Raw genomic sequence first — 22410 nt, forward strand, 5'->3', positions numbered from 1 at the left:
TGTATTTTTAGTAGATTCAGGGTTTCTCCATGTTGACCAGGCTGGTCTCAAACTCTTGACCTCAGGCCATCTGCCTGCCTTGGCCTCCCAAAGTGCTAGGATTACAGGCATGAGCCACAGTGCCCAGGCTGGGTGTGAGTACTTTGAACCAGCAGTTCTACTCCCGGGTATATACTTAACAGAAATGAGTATATATGTCCACTAAAAGACATGTAGAATTTGTGTATCAGCTTTATTAATAACAGCCTCAAACAGGAAGTAATTAAATATTCATCAGCTGTAAAATGGATAAATAAATGGTGTTATATTCATACAATGGAATACTGTATGTCAGTCAGAAAGACAGTTACTACAACAATATGGAAGAATCTCACAAGGCATTGTAGACTGAAAGAAACCAAACACAAAAGAGTATATACCAAATGATCCATTTACATGAAGTTCAAAAACAGGCATAATTAATCTACAGTGTTAGAAATCAGGATAGTGCTACCTCTGGGGCATGGATATTGATTAGGAAGGGTCATTTTAGAGGGCTCAGGTGTGCTGGAAATGTACTATATCTTGATATGAGCAATAGTTATCCTGGTATGTACATTTTTTAAGATTTTGAGCTGTATACTTAAGGTTTTTATACTTCATTGGATGTATGTTATACTTAAATTTTTTCTAATTAAGAAAAATATAAATATTATTGAAATAAGTAGACAGTATAAAAAGAATTGAGTCATCTTACGTTTGGGTAACATTTCATGGTTCCCTGGGCACTTTCATATAACATGTTAAGAGATATGTCATTTGGGTGTATATCAGGGTAAAGATTCTAATTTATATCATTTGAGCTATAAATGATATAAATTAATACCAAAATCAGCAACTTTTTATTTTTCTTCAAGTTACTATGTTGGAAATTTCAATATTGCATTACTAATTTCTGTCTTTTAGGCTAAGACATCAAGCACACAAAGAATTTTATGCCTACAAACAGGTGAGAAATTTAATTCAGATTGGCTTTGATTTTTTTTTTCCCCCAAAAAACTGAGAACTCTGATTTCCACTCATACTTTAAACTGGGACTGAATTTACTTGTGTTCATTTTAGCATCTCACTGCCAATTTGCAGTATAATATATCAACTTCATTTTCTTAAGTATTCTCTTCTTTTTTTTTTTTTTTTTTTTTTTTTCTTGAGATGGAGTTTCACTCTTGTTGCCCAGGCTGGAGTGCAATGGCGTGATCTCGGCTCACAGCAACCTCCGCCTTCCAGGTTCAAGCTATTCTCCTGCCTCAGCCTCCCAAGTAGCTGGGATTACAGGCATGCGCCACCACGCCTGGCTAATTTTGTATTTTTAGTAGAGACGGGGTTTCTCCATGTTGGTCAGGCTGGTCTCGAACTCTGGACCTCAGGTGATCCGCCCGCCTCGGCCTCCCAAAGTGCTGGGATTAGAGGCGTGAGCCAGTGTGCCTGGCTCTTCTCTTCTTTTATAAGCATTACTTGAAGCTGTAGAAAGTTCAGATGATATAATATAACAGGAAACTTGAGCCAACAGTTTGCTAAAGAGAAATGCTATAGCTTGTAATTCTTAAAGTTACTGTCAACTTAATGGAGTTCTGAGATACCATTAAGTGAAATTTTTCCTTCCTTCTTTATTAGAAGACATAGCAGTTCCTCGGAGGTGAGCGACCAGCTGTGTTACAGTGATCTCATCTACTCCCTTTTGTACTTTAAATGTTAGCTCATATTATCCACTAGAAGTCTGCAAACTTGGATCATAGCTGTTAATACCTAGTCCTTCACTGATTTTGTCTTTAATACACTTATCTTTTCTCGAAGGCCAAGTAAAATTATTTTTTTCTTCCATTAATATTTTACCGCTAACACCAAACAGGGGGCCTAGATTTTCCTTTGGCTCTAAGCATGAAATTCTTAATTTTTGTTACCCTTAGCTTTCTTCTTGGGTACAGGGGAGCTTCAGCTTATTTGAGTCTTTAACCTTGCTGACACTGATGTTATGGAACTGTTACACTTCAGAACTGCATATCTTGTTTTTGTCTGTTTTTGAGACGGAGTCTCACTCTGTCACCAGGCTGGAGTGCAGTGGCAAGATCTCGGCTCAATGCAACCTCCGCCTCCCAGGTTCAAGTGATCTCCTGCCTCAGCCTCCCAAGTAGCTGGGACAACAGCCATCTGCCACAACGCCCAGCTAATTTTTGTATTTTTAGTAGAGACAGGATTTCACCATGAGGCCAGGATGGTCTTGATCTCTTGACCTCGTGATCCGCCTGCCTCAGCCTCCCAAAGTGCCAGGATTACAGGTGTGAGCCACTGCACCCAGCCAGGACTGCTTATCTTTCTATTCATCTTTCGTCCATGTATCTTTGAAATCTGAGCTCACTAGCACATTCCCTAGATGGACATACTGATGTCCTTAGGTAACCCCACACTCTTATAGGTCTCATGTGGGATCCAAAATCAGAGTTGAGTATTTTAGTTTTCTAAATGAATGAATCTTTTCGTCTCAGTCCTATCATAATCTTTTTTTTTTTTTTTGACGGGGTCTCTGTCACCCAGACTGGAGTGCAGTGGCATGATCACAGCTCACTGCAGCCTTGACCTCCCTGGGCTCAGGTGATCCTCCCACCTTAGCTGAGTGTGGTGGCACGCATAGCTGGGGCTACAGGCGCACACCACCCCCCCAGGCTAATTTTTGTACTTTTTGTAGAGATGGGGTCTCCCCATGTTGCCCAGGCTCCTATCATAATCTGTTTTGTTTTGTTTTGAGACAGGGTCTCACTTCTGTCACGCAGGCTGGAGTGCAGTGGTGCAACCTCAGCTCACTGCAACCTCTGCCTCCTGGGCTCAGGTGAGCCTCCCAAATAGCAGGGATTACAGGCGTGCACCACCACACCTGGCTAATTTTTGTATTTTTTGTAGAGACAGGGTTTTGCCATGTTGCCTAGGCTGGTCTTAAACTCCTGGGCTCAAGCAATCCGCCCGTCTCGGCCTCCCAAAGTGCTGGGATTACAGGCATGAGCTACCGTGCCTGGCCACCTATTATAATCTTGACAGCTTACAAGATATTTGTATGTAGGCTAACTAGAAAGTAAAATTGGCCTTTGCAGTCATTTAAGTGAAATTGACTGATAAAACTAGACAAGTCACAAGACATACAGTAAATTTGATCTTTAAAATATACTGGATAGGAAATTTAGTATATCCCTATGAGGCCTTATAGTAGCTTCTGGTGTGATTTCTGAAAACAGGATTTACCCTCAAATCCATTTTTAGTTCAGGAATGTAAGACACCAAAATTTAGAGATTTTCCCTCAAATTTTACTTGCCTATTTTCTTCACTTTAAGATGAAATATAACTCTAATAAGCTATATTTAGTCTCAGAGTTTTTTCTTAAATAGTAAACTTCTCTTATCACTTGGCATTCATTTTAACTACTGTCTGGTCACCATGGAGTCAAACTTTCAAAATTAAGACTGACTTTTTTTTTTTTTTTTTTTTTTGAGACAGAGTTTCACTCTTGTTGCCCAGGCTGGAGTGCAATGACGCAATCTCGGCTCACTGCAACTTCTGCCTCCTGGGTTCAAGCGAATCTCCTGCCTCAGCCTGCCGAGTAGCTGGAATCATTATAGGCAGGCGCCACCACATCCAGCTAATTTTTGTATTTTTAGTAGAGACAGGGTTTCACTATATTGACCAGGCTGGTCTCAAACTCCTGACCTCAGGCGACCCACCCACCTTGGCATCCCAAAGTGCTGGGATTACAGGTGTGAGCCACTATGCTTGGCCAAAATTCCTTTTTTAGGAGAATATTGCATCATTGCTTAAGTTAAAAAAATGTTGCTAAAATGATCTGTCTCAAACTGTAAAAGAAATTCTCTTCAATATTGAATATGAGGGAAATGAGCCATATATACAAAAGAAAAATATTTGAGCATATAATGAGAAATATTTAAAATTACAGATTTAAATGGGCATAAGAACATACTTTTTTGTCTTACAGGTTATATTAAAAGAGAAAGTAAAAGAATTGAATTTACATGAGGTAAGTTGATGATAAGTAAATCTTCTTGAGCCATTTTCTAGTAGCAGTGGTATGCTGTGGTATGTTTAAACACTTATTTTCAGTAGTTAAAAAAGGCTTATTTTGATTGGGGTAATAGAATATTTCAGGGTGAGGTCACATAAAAATCAATTGTGTGAAGGCTTTACAAGAGTAATATAACTCATACTTTTAATAGTGATGACACCATTATAAAATTTCATAGCAGTAGGGATGCTGCTTGCTTCCATGCTGTGTGAATAGGAAACAGATATGTTAGTTTTTCTACTCAAGATGAGTATGTACTAATTTCCCCATTGAAAATGTTCCCAATATTTCTTTTTTACCAATGGTACAAAAAAGAGAGCAATTATCTCATGGGGCTAGGGATTCAAGAAGGTAAGACATACGGAATAGAGGAAGAACACATAGGTAGCGATATGAATCCTTGGGATTGTTTAGCTATTTGGTTGCATGGTTGGGTCATAGGTGCTTTGTAACTTACGTACAAACTTGGGTGTGTATATCCTGCTGTATACATTAAGATACATAGCCTGTAAGAATTCTTTTTAATTCTATTTCTTGTATTGCCTCTGACTACAAATTTTCAGAATTTTTTTTTATCACCCTTTCCTTCTCCCTTTCTGGGTTTTCTAATTGGTGTTTAAAGCAAGGACTTGAAAAGCTGTGCATTGTAATAGCAGTGTCGTATATAGCCTAGCTGTGGTGAAGCTAAATTGCCAGTCTCTTCAAAGAAAGTTAATTTGTTAGGTTATTTGAATAATAATAAAAATAATCATATTATTGTTAAATATTTTGAAATCATCTATTGGTCCTTTGCTCTTTCTGCATATTTTTCATCAAAGAATTGATATGTTTCTGTTTAATAGCATTTTAGACCTAGCCTTGGATTAAACTGAAGCATTAATTACTGTTTGATTTTTATTTATTTATTTTTTTTGAGACGGGGTCTTACTCTGTCGTCCAGGCTGGAGTGCAATGGTGCAATCTCGGCTCACTGCAAACTCCGCCTCCTGGGCTCAAGCAATTCTCCTGCTTCAGCCTGTAGAGTAGCTGGGATTATAGGCATGCGCCACCACACCCAGCTAATTTTTGTATTTTTAGTAGAGACGGGGTTTCACCATGTTGGCCAGGCTGGTCTTGAACTCCTGACCTCAGGTAATCCACCCGCCTTGGCCTCCCAAAGTGCTGGGATTACAGGCGTGAGCCACGGCGCCTGGCCACTGTTTGATTTTTTACTTTTCCTAGAAGTTAATTTTGACACATGGCCAATATTAACATGAAATAATAAAAGGTGGTCTGTTTCCCATTTGGAGTCTTTTTGGTGACCATAAATGAAAAGATTAAATTTTTACCAGATTAATCCAGAACAGAAGTCTTCCTTATTGGTGTGACCTATTAGTTTAGAAACTTTGTCCCGAATAAATACATTGTGTGTTGCATCAGTATGTATCATAGTTAGTATCCAACTACACCCACCAATTCCTGTTTCGCTGGTCATTTGTATCTAATCTTGGATTTTTTTCACCATAGTATCCCCAGCTTTGGTTATGGTGAGTTGCTTTCTTCATTGAAATTCTTTTGCACCTTTTTCAAAAATCAAATAGCCCTATTTTTTGTGACCGTATTTCTGGATTCTCCATTATATTCTCTTGATTTGTGTGCCTGTTTCTTCATCAGTACCACACTGTCTTGATTATTAATAGCTTTATAGTAAATCTTAAAATCAGGTAGTGTGATTCTTCCAACTTCATTCTTTTCCAAAACTGTTTTAGCTAGTCTGGTTCCTTTACCCTTCCATGTGAATTGTAGCATCAGCTCATCTGTATCTACAAAAAAAAAAAAAAAATCCTGCTGGGATTTTGATTTATATTGCATTAAATCTATAAATGTGTTTGGAGAGAATTGACCTTTACCATGGTGAGTCTTCTGACCTGTGAATACATTATGTCTATTTATTTATTTATTTATTTATTTGAAGCTCTGTTGTTAGGTGTATACACATTGAATATCTTCTTGGTGAACTGACCCTTTTGTCAAGGTCTCTCGCCGGGCAGGGTGGCTCACGCCTGTAATCCCAGCACTTTGGGAGGCCAAAGCAGGAGGATCACCTGTGGTCAGGAGTTCAAGACCAGCCTGGCCAACATGGTGAAACCCCATCTCCACCAAAAATACAAAAATGAGCCAGGCGTGGTGACGGACACCTGTAATCCCAGCTACTCGGAAGGCTAAGGTAGGAGAATCACTTGAACCTGGAGGCAGAGGTTGCAGTGAGCTGAGATCGTGCCATTGCACGCCAGCATGGGCAACAAGAGTGAAACACTGTCTCAAAAAAAAAAAAAAACCTCTCTTCATCCCAGGTAAATTCCTTTGCTTTGAAATATTTGTCCAGGCCAGGCACAGTGGTTCATGCTTGTAATCCCAGCACTTTGGGAGGCCGAGGCAGGCGGATCACAAGGTCAAGAGATCGAGACCATCCTGGCTAACATGGTGAAACCCCATCTCTACTAAAAATACAAAAAAATTAGCCAGGCGTGGTGATGGGTGCCTATAGTCCCAGCTACTCGGGAGGCTGAGGCAGGAGAATGGCATGAACCTGGGAGGTGGAGCTTGCAGTGAGCCGAGATCACGCCACTGCACTCCAGCCTGGGTGACAGAGTGAGACTCTGTCTCAAAAAATATATATATTTGTCCAGGCTGGACACGGTGGTTCACACTTGTAATCTCAATTCTTTGGGAGGCTGAGGTGGGAGGATTGCTTGAGCCCAGGAGTCCAAGATCAGCCTGGGCAACATAGTGAGACCTCATCTCTGCAAAAAAAAAAAAAAATTAACTGGGCCTGGTGGCGCACATGTATAGTCCCAGCTACTTGGGAGGCTGAGATGGGAGGATTGCTTGAGCCCAGGAGGTTTAGGCTGCAGTGAGCCAAGGTTGTGCCACTGTACTCCAGCCTGGGTGACGGAGCAAGACCCTACCTAAAAAAAAAAAAAAAAAAAAAAAAAGGAAATATTTTTCTGATATTAATATAGCCATTCCAGCTTCCTTTTGATTGTTTGCATGGTATGTGTATTTCCACCTTTTTCTTTTCTTTTTTTTTTTTTTTCTTTTTTGAGATGGAGTCTAGCTCTGCTGCCCAGGCTGGAGTGCAGTGGTACAATCTTGGCTCACTGCAACCTCTGCCTCCTGGGTTCAAGCAATTCTCCTGCCTCAGCCTCCCAAGTAGCTGGGATTACAAATGCCCACCACCACGCCCAGCTAATTTTTGTATTTTTAGTAGAGACGGAGTTTCACCATGTTGGCCAGGCTGGTCTTGAACTCCTCACCTCAGGTGATCTGCCCCCGCTCGGCCTCTTAGGTGCTGGGATTACAGGCATGAGCCACCATGCCCAGCCTCATCTTTTTATTTTCAATCTACTCATTGAATTATATTTGAAGTGAGTTTTCTTATAGTTGGGTCATGTTTCTTTATCCACTCTGCCAATGTCTTTTAATTGGTATGTTTAGATCATTTACATTCAGTGCAATTACTGATACATTTAGAATTAGGTTTACCATTTTTTTTTTGTCTTCTGCTTTTCTCTCTCTTTTTCATTCTCTATTTTCCTTTTCTTGCCTTCTTTTGGGTTATTAGAACATTTTTTAGTATTTCATTTTAATTTATCTATTGTGATTTTTACTTTATGTCTTTGTATAGTTTTTTAGTGGTTGCTCTAGGGATTACCAAATAAATATTTAGAATTAGTTTTTTAACACTCTAGTTGGATTGTAGCGACCTTGCCACAATATGGATCCCTTTTCCTTCCCCTCTTTGTGCAATATCTGTCATATTACGTCTACATACATTGAAAAATCCCATCGTTATATGTCTTTTCCCCATCAGACATGTTTTTAAAAATTCAAAAGGCAGGCATCTGTCTGGAGTCCAGAAGATCGAGACCAGCCTGGGCAACATGGCAAAACCCCATTTCTACAAAAAATACAAAAACTTAGCTAGGCATGGTAGCATGTACCTGTAGTCCCAGCTACTCAGGAGCCTTAAGTGGAAAGATCACCCAAGCCTGGGAGGTTGAGGCTACAGTGAGCCAAGCCTTGATTGCGCCACTGCACTCAAGCATAGATGACAGAGTGAGGCCTGATCTCGAAAAAATAAGAAAACCTTAACAGAGGAACAGCCTTATATTAATCCAGATTTTTACCATTTCTGTTGCTATGCATTCCCAGTGTTCCAAGTTTCCTTCTTATGTCATTTCCCTTTTATCTTCATAATGAACTTTCCTTTAGTAATTTTCTTAAAGCAGGTCTTCTGGCTATGAATTCTGTTAGTTTGCCTTCATCTGAGAATGTTTTTATTTCACCTTCATTCCTGAAGAATATTCTTGTATATGGAACTCCAGGTTGACAGTTTTTATGCCTCTTCCTTCTGGCCCTCTGTGATTCTGATGAGAAATCAGGTCACTTGAATCATTCATCCTTTACCAGTAATGTATCACTTTCTCTGGCTGCTTTTAAGATTTTTTTCTTTTTCTTTAGTTTTCAGAAATTTATGATATGTCTAGGCATGGATTTATTTGGATTTATCCTGTTTGCAGTTTCCTCAGCTTCATGAATATATAGGTTTTTTTGCCAAGCATGGGAAGTTTTTAGCCATTATTTCTATAAATGTTTTTTCTGCATTTCACTCTTTCTCTCTCCTGGAACTCCAGTGACACAAATGTTAGATCCTTTGTTGTTGTTCCACAAGTCCTTGAGAGTTTTTTTTTCAGTAATTTTTTCTCTGTTGTTCAGACTGAGTAATTTCCAGTGTTCTGTCTTCTAGTTCACTGATTCTTTCCTCTGTCCCCTCCATTCTGCTGTTGAGCCCGTCCATTAAGTTTTTTTATTGTGATTATTCTGTTGTTTTAGTTCTAAAATTTTCATTCAGCCACACATGGTGGCTCACGGCTATAATCTTAACACTTTGGGAGACCAAGGTGGAAGGATCGCGTGAGCCCAGGAGTTCAAGACCAGCCTGGGCAACATGGCGAAACCCCATCTCTGCAAAACATAAAAATACAAAAATTAGCCAGGTGCGGTGGTGTGCGCCTATAGTCTCAGCTACTCATGAGATGGCAGGATCGTTTGAGCCTGGGAAGTCGAGGGTATAATGAGCCAAGATGGTGCCACTGCACTCTAGCCAGACTCTATCTCAAAAATGTATATAAAATAAAATTTTCATTCACTTTGTCTTACATCCTCTATTTCTTTGCTAATAATATCTGTTTTAGCATTTATTTCAAGAGCATTCATGATTGGTCATTTGAGCATTGTTATAAAGACCTTAAACAAAAGACCTTTGCTGTATAATTCTGACATATGTGTCATCTCATTATTGGAGATGATTCGTGTGGCAACACCCTGTGGCCCTGCTCTGCCCTGCTTTCTGTAGAAAAAGACTACACAAAGGTAACTCTATCGGAGTGCCCCTTGTGTGGAGTGGAATTAAGGACGTGGCTTCCTTGTTCTTCTTTCTCCTCACCTCCTCATAGGCTCATCCCTTTCCTTTTGCTGCAGTGAGAAAGTGGCTCTGGCTATGTGAGTTCTGCTTTGTCCCTTTCTTATAGAGGAGATTCAACTCCACTTGGTCTTTCTAAGATTATTGATCACTCTCCTTATAAATCACATTCCTACATTTATTTATTTTTATTTTTATTTATTTATTTTTTTGAGACACGAGTCTTACTCTGTCACCCAGGCTGGAGTGCAGTGGCACAATCTCAGCTCACTGCAACCTCTGCCTCCTGGGTTGAATCGATTCTGCTGCCTCAGCCTCCCAAGTAGCTGGGATTACAGGCATACATCACCATGCTTGGCTCATTTTTTATATTTTTAGTGGAGACAGGGTTTCACCATGTTGGCCAGGCTGGTCTCGAACTCCTGACCTCAGGCGATCTGCCCACCTCAGCCTTCCAAAGTGCTGGGATTATAGGTGTGAACCACCATGCCTGACTCCTAAATTTATTTTTGAATCAGTATACAAATATCTGGAGTTCAGCTGAAGCTGGTCACAGATTCAAATTGTTAAAACATCTTTTAAAAAGCCAAAGCATTTATAGGGAGCCAACAGTGTGCTGGACCCTCAAGATTGAGTGGTCAGAGTATAGTCCCTCCCTTCCCTCCAGGAGCACAGATCCCACAGGAGAGAAAGTCATTAGTCAGTGAGACAAGTACAGTCAGTAATGGGGCAAGCCCATGAGCACAGAAGGGCCACAGAAGCTGCCTGCTGTACTTCGGTTTGGAACAAGAAAACCAAATTTATCCTGAGTGGCAAAACCCTCTTTAAGTTGCTATACTAGCTCTCAAGGATTCCAGCCTTAAATGACACCTCTGAACCAGAATTGCTGCCTTTGCAGATGATGTGATATCCTTATAAGTATTCAAGGAAAGGTATAATAATGAATGCCCACCACCACTATCACAGAATGATTATCTGAAAAGAAAACTGGACGTGTGCAGTGGCTCACAGTTGTCATCCCAGCACTTTAGGAGGCTCAGACAGGAGGATCATTTGAGTCCAGGAGTTCAAGACCAGACTGTGCAACATAGTGAGACCTCTTCTCTATAAAAAAATTTTAAAAATTAGCCGAGTGTGGTGGTGCATGCCTGTAGTCCCAGCTACTCAGGAGGCTGAGGCAGGAGGATCGCTTGAGCTCAGGAGGTCGAGGTTTCAGTGAGCCATGATCATGCCACTGCACTCCAGCCTGGGCAACAGTGTGAGAGCCTGTCTGTAAGATAGACAGACAGATAGATAGATAGATAAGAGTCTGTCTCTAAGATAGATAGATAGATGATAGATAGATAGATAGATAGATAGATAGATAGATAGATAGATAGATTGATTGATTGATTGAAAAAAGGCCGGGCGTGGTGGCTCATGCCTGTAATCCCAGCACTTTGGGAGGCTGAGGCAGGCGGATCACGAGGTCAAGAGATCGAGACCATCCTGGCCAACATGGGGAAACCTCGTCTCTACTAAAAATACACAAAATTAGCTGGGCGTGGTGGTGGGTGACTGTAGTCCCAGCTACTCAGGAGGCTGAGGCAGGAGAATCGCTTGAACCTGGGAGGCAAAGGTTGCAGTGAGCCAAGATCACGCCACTGCACTCCAGCCTGGCGACAGAGCGAGACTCCGTCTCAATGAATGAATGAATGAATGAAAGAAAAAAGGAAAAGAACCATTTTGGCTGAATCACCTGAGCTATAGATCATTTTCATTGTGTGACACTGTCTTCGTCTCACATGACTCTACACTCCTTAGTCTGTATCTGAGGTAAATTCATAGACTATGTCAACCACTTGGAAGTTATTAAATCCTTCCTACTTGGGCATTTTAGAGATCATACACTCTGTGAGTACTAGAAAATTGTGCCTGTTTCCAACATACATGCTATAAAGTTATTTTTACCTAGGACTTGCTTTATTTATGGGTATAATAGTGTGATATACATGGAATCATGTACACAAGGTGACAAAATTATCAGGATGTCTGCTTCTTCATATAATTATCTTAGGAGCAAGGGAACTAACACTTTGACAAATTTAGACAAGGTAAGTATTATTCCCTATTTTGCATTTGCATATATTGAGGTTTAAGAAAGTTGACTAGCCAGGCACAGTGGTTTGTGCCTGTAGTCCTAGCTATTCAGTAGGGTGAAGCAGGAGGATCACTTGCACCCAGGAGTCCAGCCTGGCAACATAGCAAGACCTGTCTCCAAAAAAAAAAAAGAATGTTAGAGAAAAAAAAGGAAGTTGAATAGAATGGGCAAGTCATCTAGCTTCTGTGTGTAGAAAGAGAATGTTTGCATCTGGAGCCATTACATCATGATGCCTCTACTGCCCCCACAGATGTGAAGCTTCTGCTGTTCTCCAAGTTGCAAAAAATTACTTTTGAGTGACTTGACCCAGCTTTCTTCTGCCTTCTGCAGATCCCATTAAGGGACCTTTCTGACTTTCAATATGTAAAACAGACAAACTCAAGTATCTATAAACTGACCAATCAGTAAATGTCTGTTCTTTGCCTAGCTTCCAACAGGGCTGACATTATCATAGGATTCATTCTTTGACTTAAAAAAAAAAAATGACAAGATAGGCTGGGCACAGTGGCTCACACCTATATTCCCAGCACTTTGGGAGGCCAAAGGTGGGCAGATTGCCTGAGCCCAGGAGTTCAAGACTAGCCTGGGTAACATGGTGAAACCCCATCTCTACAAAAAATACAAAGATTAACCAGGCATGGCAGTGCACACCTGTCATCCCAGCTATTCAGGAGGCTGAAGTGGGAGAATCACCTGAGCCCAAGGAGGTTGTGGCTGCAGTGAGCCATGATTGCACCACTGTACTCCAGCCTTGGCAACAGAGTGAGATCTATATCAAAAAAAAGAAAAAAAAAAAGACGAGTGTTGGGCAACACTTCCCAACTCATTTTTAAGAGGTTGGTATTACCCTGATATCAAACCCAGACAAAGATATTACAAAAAAAGAAAATGCCAAACCAGTATCTCTTATGAATATAAGTGTAAAAATCCTCGACAGAATACTAGCAAAGCAAATCCTACAGTATGTAAAAAATCATATGGATTTTTTTACATATGTAAAAAACCATAATCAAATGGAACTTATCCCAGGAGTGCAAGGTGGGTTCAACATAAGTAGATCAGTCAATGTAATACACCTTATTAATAGAATAAATGGGGGAAGAAAAGACATGGTCACCTCAGTAGATACAGTATAAGCTTTTGACAAAACCCAGCTTTCTTTTGTGATAAAAGCATTCAATAAACCTAAAAATAGAGGGAACTTCCTCAGCCTGATAAAGGGCATCTGTAAAAAGCCCACAGCTAATATTATACTTAATGGTAGAAGACAAAGTTTTCCTTCTAAGACAAGGAAGAAGACAGGACTCCTGCTCTTATCAATTTTATCAACTTGTTACTCGAGGGTCTAGCCAGGGCAATTAAGAAAAGATAATAAAGGGCATTCAGATGGGAAAGATGTAAAATTGTCTATTTGCAGATGACATGACTTTTATAAATATTATAGAACACTAAATTTAAAAAAACTGAGAGTTAGGCTGGGTGTGGTGGCTCATGCCTGTAATCCCAGCACTTTGGGAGGCCGAGGTGAGCAGATCACCTGAGGTCAAGAGTTCAAGACTAGCCTGACCAACATGGTGAAACCTTGTCTCTACTAAAATACAAAAATTAGCCAGGCACGATGGTGGGTGCCTGTAATTCCAGCTACTCAGGAGGCTGAGACAGGAGAATCGCTTGAACCCAGGAGGCAGCGGTTGCAGTGAACAGAGATCATGCCATTGCACTCCAGCCTGGGTGACTGAGTGAGATTCTGTCTCAAAAAAAAAAAAAAAAAAATGAGAGCTAATAATGAGTTCATAAGGTTTCCTAGATATAAGATCAATATACAAAAACTAGTTAAACCTACACACTAGCAATTAAGAAAATTTCATTTGTGGCCGGGCGCGGTGGCTCATGCTTGTAATCCCAGCACTTTGGGAGGCCGAGGCGGGTGGATCACCTGAGGTCAGGAGTTCGAGACCAGCTTGACCAACATGGAGAAACCCCGTCTCTACTAAAAATACAAAATTAGCTGGGTGTGGTGGTGCATGCCTGTAACCCCAGCTACTCAGGAGGCTGAGGCAGGAGAATCACTTGAACCCAGAAGGCAGAGGTTGCGGTGAGCTGAGATCACACCATTGCACTCCAGCGTGGGCAACAAAAGTGAAACTCCATCTCAAAAAAAAAAATTTTTTTTCGTTTGTAATAGCATCAAAAATAAGATACCTAGGAATAAATTTAACAAAAGTCCAGATTTATATGCTGAAAACTATACAACATTGAAAAGATAATAAAACCTAAATAATTGGGATGACATCCCATGTTCATTGGTTAGAAAATGTAATATTGGTAATTTGGCAGTAGTATCCAAAGTATTTACCAAATCATCTTTTTCAAAATCCCATCTGCCCTTTTTATGCACAAATTGACAAGCAGATGAATTCTAAAATTCCCATGGAAATGTAAAGGATCCAGAATAGCCAAAAGAATCTTGAAAAAGAGAACAGAGTTAGAGAACTCACACTTCCCAATTTCAAAACTTACTATACAAAGCTACAGTTTTTAATACATGTGACACAGGTATATTGATAGCTATATAGATCAGTGGAATAGAACTGCAAGTCCAAAAATGAATTCAAACATTTATGGTCAGTTGATTTTCAACAAGGTTGCCAAGACAATTCAGTGGGAAAAGAATAGTCTTTTCAATCAGTGGTGCTGGGACAACTGGATATCTACATGCAAAAGAATAAATTTAGACATCTACCTCATACTATATACAAAGATTACTCAAAAGTTAATCAAAGACCTAAATGTATCAGCTAATATTATAAAACTCTCAGACATAAACATAGGTGAGCCCAGTGCCATGACACATGCCTGTAATCCCAGCTCCTCAGGAAGCTGAGCGGGAAGCTCCCTTGAGTCCAGGAATTTGAGACCAGCCTGGGCAACATAGCAAGACTCTGTCTCTAAAAAAACAAAAAGGAGAAATAAACATAGATGTATAAATTTTCATAGCTGTGGATTAGGTAATGGATTCTTAGATATGACATCTAAAGCACAAGCAAGCTAAGAAAAAATAGTTTAACTTCATCAGGCCAGCCATGGAGGCTCACTCCTGTAATCCCAACACATTGGGAGGCCAAGACGAGAAGATTGCTTGAGCTCAGGAGTTTGAGACCAGCCTGGGCAACATAGCTAGGAGACCTTGTCTCTACTTACGAAAAAAAAAAAAAAATTAGTTGGGTGTCGTGTTGTGTGCCTATAGTCCCACCTATTTGGGAGGTTGAGGCTTGAGGAGCTGGAGGATTGCTTGAGATCAGGAGATTGAGGCTGCAGTGAGCTATGATGGCACCAGTGCACTCCAGCCTGGTGACAGAGCAAGACTGTCTCAAAAAAAAAATTAAAAACTTTTGTGCTTCAAAGGACATTATCTTGAAAGTGAAGGCAACCCACAGGGACAAAGTATTCACAAGTTTTATATCTGATAAGGGTCTTGTATTTAAATGTATAAAGAACTCTTAGAACTCAGTAATAAGCCTGCAAAATAAAAAGGTCTGCAAATATTTTCTCCCAGTCTTTTCATCCTAACAGGGTCTTTTGTAGAACAAAAGTTTTTTAATTTGATCAAGTCCAGTTTATCCGTTTTTTCCTTTGGTTGCTTTGCTTAGGTTGTGCTTTGGTTGTGCTTAGGTTGTGTTTCTGCTTAGGTTGCGTGTGTCTTTGGTGTCTATGAATGTGTAGTGCTCTAACATCATTTGTTGAAAAGGCTTTCCTTCTGCTATTGAAATGCTTTTTGCACCTTTGTCAAAATTAGTTGGTATCTGATAAGGGAGTTCAATCTAAAATATATAAAGAACTCTTACCACTTAATAATAAAAAGAAACCAACTAATAAATTGACAAAGGACTTAATAGGCATTTCTCCAGAGAAGATATGTGGTGGTCAATAAGCACAGCATCATTAGTCATTAAGGAAATGACCCATTTACACCCATTAAGATAACTATAGTAAAAAAGACAAGAATAAGTATTGGTGATGATATGAAGAAATTACAACCCATACGTACTGCTGGTAGGAATGTAAAATGGTGCAGCCGCTTTGGAAATCAGTTTGGTAGCTCCTCAAAAAGGTAAACATAGAGTTACCATATGACCCAGCAATTCCACTTCTTGATACCTACCCAAAAGAATGTAAACAAGGACTCAACCAGATACTTGTACACCAGTGTTTATAGCAGCATTGTCCACAGTAGTCAAAAGGTAGAAATAACCGAGGTGGCCATCAGTAGATAAATGGGTAAACAAAATGCGGTACATACATACAATGGAATATTATTCAGCCATGAAAATGAGTGAAATACTGATATATGTGACAATATAGATGAACCTTGAAGACATTATGCTAAGGGAAAGAAGCCAGACACGAAATATTACATATTGTATGGTTCCATTTATATGAAATGTCCAGAGTAGACAAATCCATCAATAAAGAAAGCAGATTAGTGGTTGGTTGCCAGAGATTGGGGAAAGGGGAGAATGGGGAGTGACTGCCTATGAATATGGGCTTTTTTTGGGGGGCGGGTGGGTGGCATTTGATGCAAATGTTCTGGAATTAGATTGTAAAGATGGCTGCACAAATATATACCTAAAAACTGCTGAATTGTACTATTACTTAAAGGAGTGAATATTATAGTAGATTAATTGTATCTCAGTTTTTTAATGGTGATGGGAAGTCACACTGGAGAAACAATCTCATTGAATACTGGAAACGGAAGTTTATTTGCAAAATAGGATCTGTAAAGGAAAGTTGTAAAATGAGTTTGGCTCTTAGGGAGCTTCTAGGAAGTCATCTGAGGCTTTTCTCTTTTTGTGATTGCCATTGACTTTGGTCACCTTTAGCATTTAACGTGTCAGAGTTTATCTTGTTTTTTCTCAGGTGGCTATAGTTTTAGGATCTGTTTATTCAGAACATAATAGCACATTATACCATTAATAGTAACTCCATTTTGGGGCTGGGCGCAGTGGCTCACGCCTGTAATCCCAACACTTTGGGAGGCTGAGGCAGGCGGATCACAAGGTCAAGAGATCGAGACCATCCTGGCCAACATGGTGAAACCCCATCTCTACTAAAAATATAAAAAATTAGCTGGGTATGGTTGGCGTGCGCCTGTAGTCCCAGCTATTCGGGAGTCTGAGGCAGGAGACTCACTTGAACCCAGGAGGCAGAGGTTGCAGTGAGCCAAGATCGCACCACTGCACTCCAGCCTGGCGACAGAGCAAGACTCCATCTCAAAAAGAAAAAAAGAAACTCCTGTTTGGAAAGGCTACTAATCTAATTTTGGATCCTGGAAAAATAAGTGAATAAAAATAAGCAACTCATCCAACCTGTGCTTCAATAGGATCAGTGCTAAATCTCCAGAGGACAGTCCTGCCCCTGTTTCGGAAGGCAGGGCTGAGAGGAAAACTGGCTGTTGAAGGCCAGAGGGCCAATCACACAGTCTAGGAGATGGGAGCATCATTCCCTCTTTACAGGTGGGAAGCTGAGGCCCAAAAAGATACCACTAGGCTGAAACTGCTGGATTCTTACATTTACCCACAGCTTGTTCTCAACCTCCCTTCAGAAAACAAAAATGGGCTTGAAAACAGTACTTCCATTATAAAATGTAGACATCAATAAAAACAGCTGGCATTGGTAGACTGCCTTACTGTGTCCTTAACCCTGCCCCCCAAGCTGAGCTGATGACAGCCCTGTGTGGGGTGGGGCAGGTCATGTCCTTATTGTACAGATGAAGGAACAGAGCTCTGTGAGGAATCCTGAGGGCAGAGGCCACACAGCTAGTGTGTCTGAGCCAAGACCAGCCACCTGTCTTGCTCTCCTCCCTGCTCCCCTGCCATCTTGGTAGGGATGCTAAGTCCAACAGAGCACAGTTATCCATTCTCCTGCTGTGAAGATCCTGTCTGTCATACACACAAGGCCCTGAAAGCTACCTCAGCAAGGATGTTTAAAAACCAACATAGCACTGTTCACTGGGCACCAAGAGCCACATGTCCTGCCTAGATTATGTTACATAACCTAAGAAGACTGGGTTACGTGTTATAGGTTAAGAAACTAGTGACAGCAAAGCCATCAACAGTCCAGGCTAGAAGTGGCGATGGCCTGAACCAGGATCCTTGGGAATGGACAGGTAAGCAAGTAGGGAGGAAGGAGTTCAACCACTGGGCAGGAGAAAGAAATGGCACAATAGCACATCAGTGCAACAGACCTGGGTCCCCAGCCAGGCCTGGCCACTCTCCAACTAAATGGCCTCAAGCAACATTATTTTCCTGAGCTTCTGTTTCCTCGTCTGTAAAATGGGTCAGTGTGGTGACGCATGGTATCCACGAGCCCTGATGAATGCCCAGGAAACAGTGTTGGAACCCAACCCGTGGGTACGAAGGCAAAGGCCTCTCTCCAAGCCATGGAGACTAATCATTGGCTGAGAGCAGTCCTGGTCCCATCTGCACATGTTCATGAGTTAACTGAGTCTTCAGTAACTTTTTATATGACAGAGACACTGACAGAAGGACAGTGCCAAAGTGGGAGGCCCCAGGAACTATAAATAGCATGTTACTGCAAGCAGTACATAAAAACAGGAGAAAAGATTGCCAGGGCTTGAGCGGTCCCTTTCAGTGAGTGCTTGGGAGCCAGGCTGTGCTGCTGACAAGGTGGAGAACCCAGGGAGCCTCAGCTCTTCGGTACACCAGGAAAGGGACAGCAGGCTAAGCTGGCAGATGTGAGAGTAACCCTCCCTCAGTCCCACACTTCTGATGCACTGAAGTAAAGGCAGCTGCCTCTTGCTTTGTCTTCTCCCATCTGCCCACCTCCTTGAAGATGTGGGACAGGAAGAGCAGGAGACGCTCATCGATTTGGGCCTGTTTCTTTTCAGTCGTTTATTCATTCATTCATTCCTTTTCTTTTTTTTTTTTAAGATAAGAGTCTCAGTCCCTTCAAATGGTTGAGCCTTTAGGAGCCTGCACTCTACTTTGTACCTGGGAGGGTACTTAACAGACACTTGGCTTCATTTGTGCATTTGTCTTTCAGCTCTGTGCAGTGTGCCTAGAAGACTTCAAGCCTCGAGATGAGTTGGGGATTTGCCCATGTAAGCACGCCTTCCACAGAAAGTAAGTATTGGTATGGAATTATTTAATGGGACCCGAGTTTGAGGCACATCGACCAACTTCTTTTGGGTTTTAGGGCAGTGCCAGACAAGCTTGATGGCTTATGATTGGTCTGTAATGCAGAAAGCTGACAGCACCCTACAGATGGGATGTGTGTGTGTGTGCATGACATTAGGAGACAGCAGAGTGGTGGAACGTGACCACCACGTCAGGACTATGGGCAGAGAGCCAAAATGAGCCTTCACTTGGAGCCCAGGCAATAAACAGCTATTTAGCTGGAACTTTCCAGTGAGAGCCTCATCTCCTAAAAACTTATTTAAATCAAAACCATAGTTATTTAAAATCAAAATAAATAAAGTCTAGATATAAATGGTAGTGTGGGGCCCTCTCCTCCCACTTCCTGCAGACATATTAATATTTCTCCTTCTCTTAAAATTTTTTGTTTTGTATTTCTGTTAGAAAAATTTATTTTCCTGCTTCTCACATCCCTCTTCAGTGTATTTTGTCCTTGTAAGAAGTAATGGGCAACTGAGGGTATCACATACTATCTGTGGCTTCACACGTGGAAGATGGGAGGCTCTGGAAGGAGGAGGGGATTGCTGACCCCTTGGCCTCTCCCCACTCCTTCTGTCTCTTCCCTCTCTCCAGGGGGTGACATCCGTTCACCACCTAGGAGGGGAGCTCCTTGGACCATACAGCAGACGTTATCTGGGTGACAGATATGTTCAGCAAAACAGCTGTGCCATGAGCATAGGACTGACGTCTTCCCCCTGTGGTGTCTCCTTCTGCAGGTGCCTTATTAAGTGGCTGGAGGTTCGTAAAGTGTGTCCCCTGTGCAACATGCCAGTTCTACAGCTGGCCCAGTTGCACAGTAAGCAGGACCGTGGACCCCCTCAGGGGCCCCTTCCCGGGGCAGAGAACATTGTATAGCTTACCGCAAGGATCAGACTGTTGCTGGACATGACGTCTGTGTGGAGCCAGGAGGAACACAAGTGGTGTCTGTATTGGCTGCTCTCTACCTAGGACACCAGCTGCCACTTCTTTTGCCTCATGAAGAACTCTTGGGCCAGCCAAGCTGGGAACCTAGGTGTCTGGGTCTTGTGACAACCAAAGCACTTTGACGCTACCCCCTGCCGAGAGAAGAGGAGTGGATGAGCCTGCGGGTTTGCCTCAAGAAACTTCATGAGGGTCTCTTACTAACTCCATTACACTCTCTCTCCTGGAGCCTCACCTCCATGTCAAGCAGGAGGGTAAAGAAGGGAACTAAGAGCAGGTCTTTAAAGCCACACCCCCACCTGCAGATGGATGGGTTTCTATGTAGGCCATGCAGGCCTTTGTAGCAGCAAACCCTCCCAGCAGCCCTTGAGCCAAGTAAAACCAGCACAACCAGCCACCAGTGGTTGGTGAGGCAGTGCCCGCAAGGCTCATGTTATATTCCTTTGATAAGGCCATCTTGGCTTTGAGTAGTAGTGTCCCTCGCCACCTATTTCCCCCTCAGGATTACAACACCTGCTATCAAATCATCTAAGCTGAAAACATTAGATGCGCTTGGAAAGGCCTAGTCAGAAGCCATTTCGTCTCATCATTTCCCTCTCCTGTGCACCAGTGAGGCCCGTCCAGAGCCCCAGCAGGGGGTGGGCCCTGAGTCCACACAGTCCCTGAGTGAACCAGGAGGCTGCCCACATCCCCACGTGTGCACTGTGGTTCCAGTGTAGCTGCTGTGGGCCCACTGCCACTGCCTCAGGAGGAAGCCACTGTGAACCCCTCGAGTGGCTCCAAAGAGCTGTGGCTTTTTGAGAATGGCCCATACTCCTGGCCCGGCTGGATGAAGGGAATGCCAACCCTTTGGCCTCTCCCCCTCCTCCTTCCATCTCTTCTCTCTCTTGCCCTATCTCCCTTTCTACTTCAGGAAAAAAAAAAAGCCTGTCATTCACTTTTTAACACTTTATCCCAAATAAGATCCCTGTGTAATTCTGAAGCTGGTGATCCACTTGTAATTGTAAATAGTTTCAGGAAGCTCCTGCAGGGCTGTCCACCGTTGGTGTGTGCCTCAGTATTTGGACTTCCAAAACTGAAAGTGTCTTTATAGGAGAGAAACGCATGCTGCTCTTTGGCTCTTTCTGTCCAACTTTTCTAGAAATGACTCAGAGTCCATTAGGATTTGTGAATATTGTATAAATTAGCTATGGAAAGTAGCAGGTCAGATGGAAAATTCTTTTCCACAGCCCTGCTCTCCGCCTCCCTCCATCTTAGGAGCGCCTGCCTCAATTCCTCATCAACTGCTTTGCTCCACTCCATCCCACAGGTGTGAGTGGGGGAAGTTTTTCATTAGGAATACAGTCTGCGTGACATGGAGAATGGATGGAGGGAGCTTTGCTACTCTGCTCTTGGCATGACTCCAGGATTTTTTTCTGGAATCCAACCTCTGTCCTCTTAGGAGAGGGAAGCTGTCCTTGGTTCAGATGGCTGGGGTCAGATGAGGAGGAAAATTTCCATTAGTGTAGAAAAGTGCTGGACAGAATCCAGTTTGGAAAATTACAAATCCAGTTGGTCAAAATAGGCCATTTCCTATGTGTGACCTATTCGTGGTATGCCAACTGGACTGCTTCCTAAACAGGACAAGGAAAGTGAGGAATATTTTTATATGAAAGCCTTAGCCTGTTTGGCACCCATGAAAAAAACTATTTATGCACTCCTACTTTCATTGTCTTTTTGCATTCTGTATTTGTAGCACAACAGAGTTGAATGCCACAAAACACCCCGTTTATAGTGAGCTGTTTTCAGTGACCAATGTCAGAAGGAGGCTTGCTTCTGGACTAGCCTCACTAATTGCCAGCAGCCACCATTTTCCATGGAAAGGCCTTGGGACAGATGTCACCTCTCTGTTATGGGGCTCTAATAGGAAAGAGAATGTTTTTTCCCTCCCTATGATCAATACTGCAAATTATTGCTGCTCACAGCTTTTATAGGATTCTCCCAACTGAAAGTTGCAGCCTTTTTCTGTCCCTGTGCATCAGTACTAACAAGACAGCCTCACCAAGTCTGTATATTTGAACAGAGGCAAGTTAATTCATCCCCCCGTGTCAGAGCCACAGGCATGTTGAGGGGGTTGATACATAGCACTGGACCAGGGTGCAAAGCCCAGGTAGTTCCAGCCGTGAGAGGAGAGCACAAGAATGCTCTGCACCCTGCACTCAGCACCATCTTGGGTCTGCTTTGCCCAGATGAGGGACCACTAACAACCTTCTCAGCACATGTGAATGTGGAGTGATTTTAAAATGCATTCATTCTGCTAGGATTGGGCTGGAAGCTGGAACAGTGAGAGTACTTTTTCTGCTCGTAGTCATCTCCCTTTCTCAGCGTGACGTCCTCCTGCAGCAAGCCCAGTATCACTAGCAGTAGTTCCTGTGACTCTTAGCAACACAACCCGATTATTTGCTCCCTGCATCTGGGTCCTCTACCAGGATGGGCCTGCGCATCTGCATTGCTGTACAGACAAATAGGCCTTTTAATTTACATCCTCCTTTAATTCTCATTAAAATTGCAGGGTTTTTTTGTTTGAAA

The 22410-nt window shown here is 42.1% G+C and overlaps 1 protein-coding gene across 3 annotated transcripts in view; it reads left to right on the forward strand.

Annotated features, from left to right (window-relative positions):
• The window catches only part of RNF24 (ring finger protein 24), a 91534-nt gene extending 69124 nt beyond the window's left edge, over positions 1–22410 (forward strand). For all 3 annotated transcript variants that reach the window (XM_054467923.2, XM_054467924.2, XM_054467926.2), the window contains 4 exons: positions 946–988; positions 4017–4058; positions 18770–18849; positions 19638–22410. In XM_054467923.2, coding sequence (XP_054323898.1) covers positions 946–988; positions 4017–4058; positions 18770–18849; positions 19638–19776 — 304 coding nt within the window. In that variant the 3' untranslated portion in view covers positions 19777–22410. The remainder of the gene's footprint in view (positions 1–945; positions 989–4016; positions 4059–18769; positions 18850–19637) is intronic.

The sequence above is a fragment of the Pongo pygmaeus genome, chromosome 21 (genome assembly GCF_028885625.2).
Source record: "Pongo pygmaeus isolate AG05252 chromosome 21, NHGRI_mPonPyg2-v2.0_pri, whole genome shotgun sequence".
NCBI classification, from domain to species: Eukaryota; Metazoa; Chordata; class Mammalia; order Primates; family Hominidae; genus Pongo; species Pongo pygmaeus.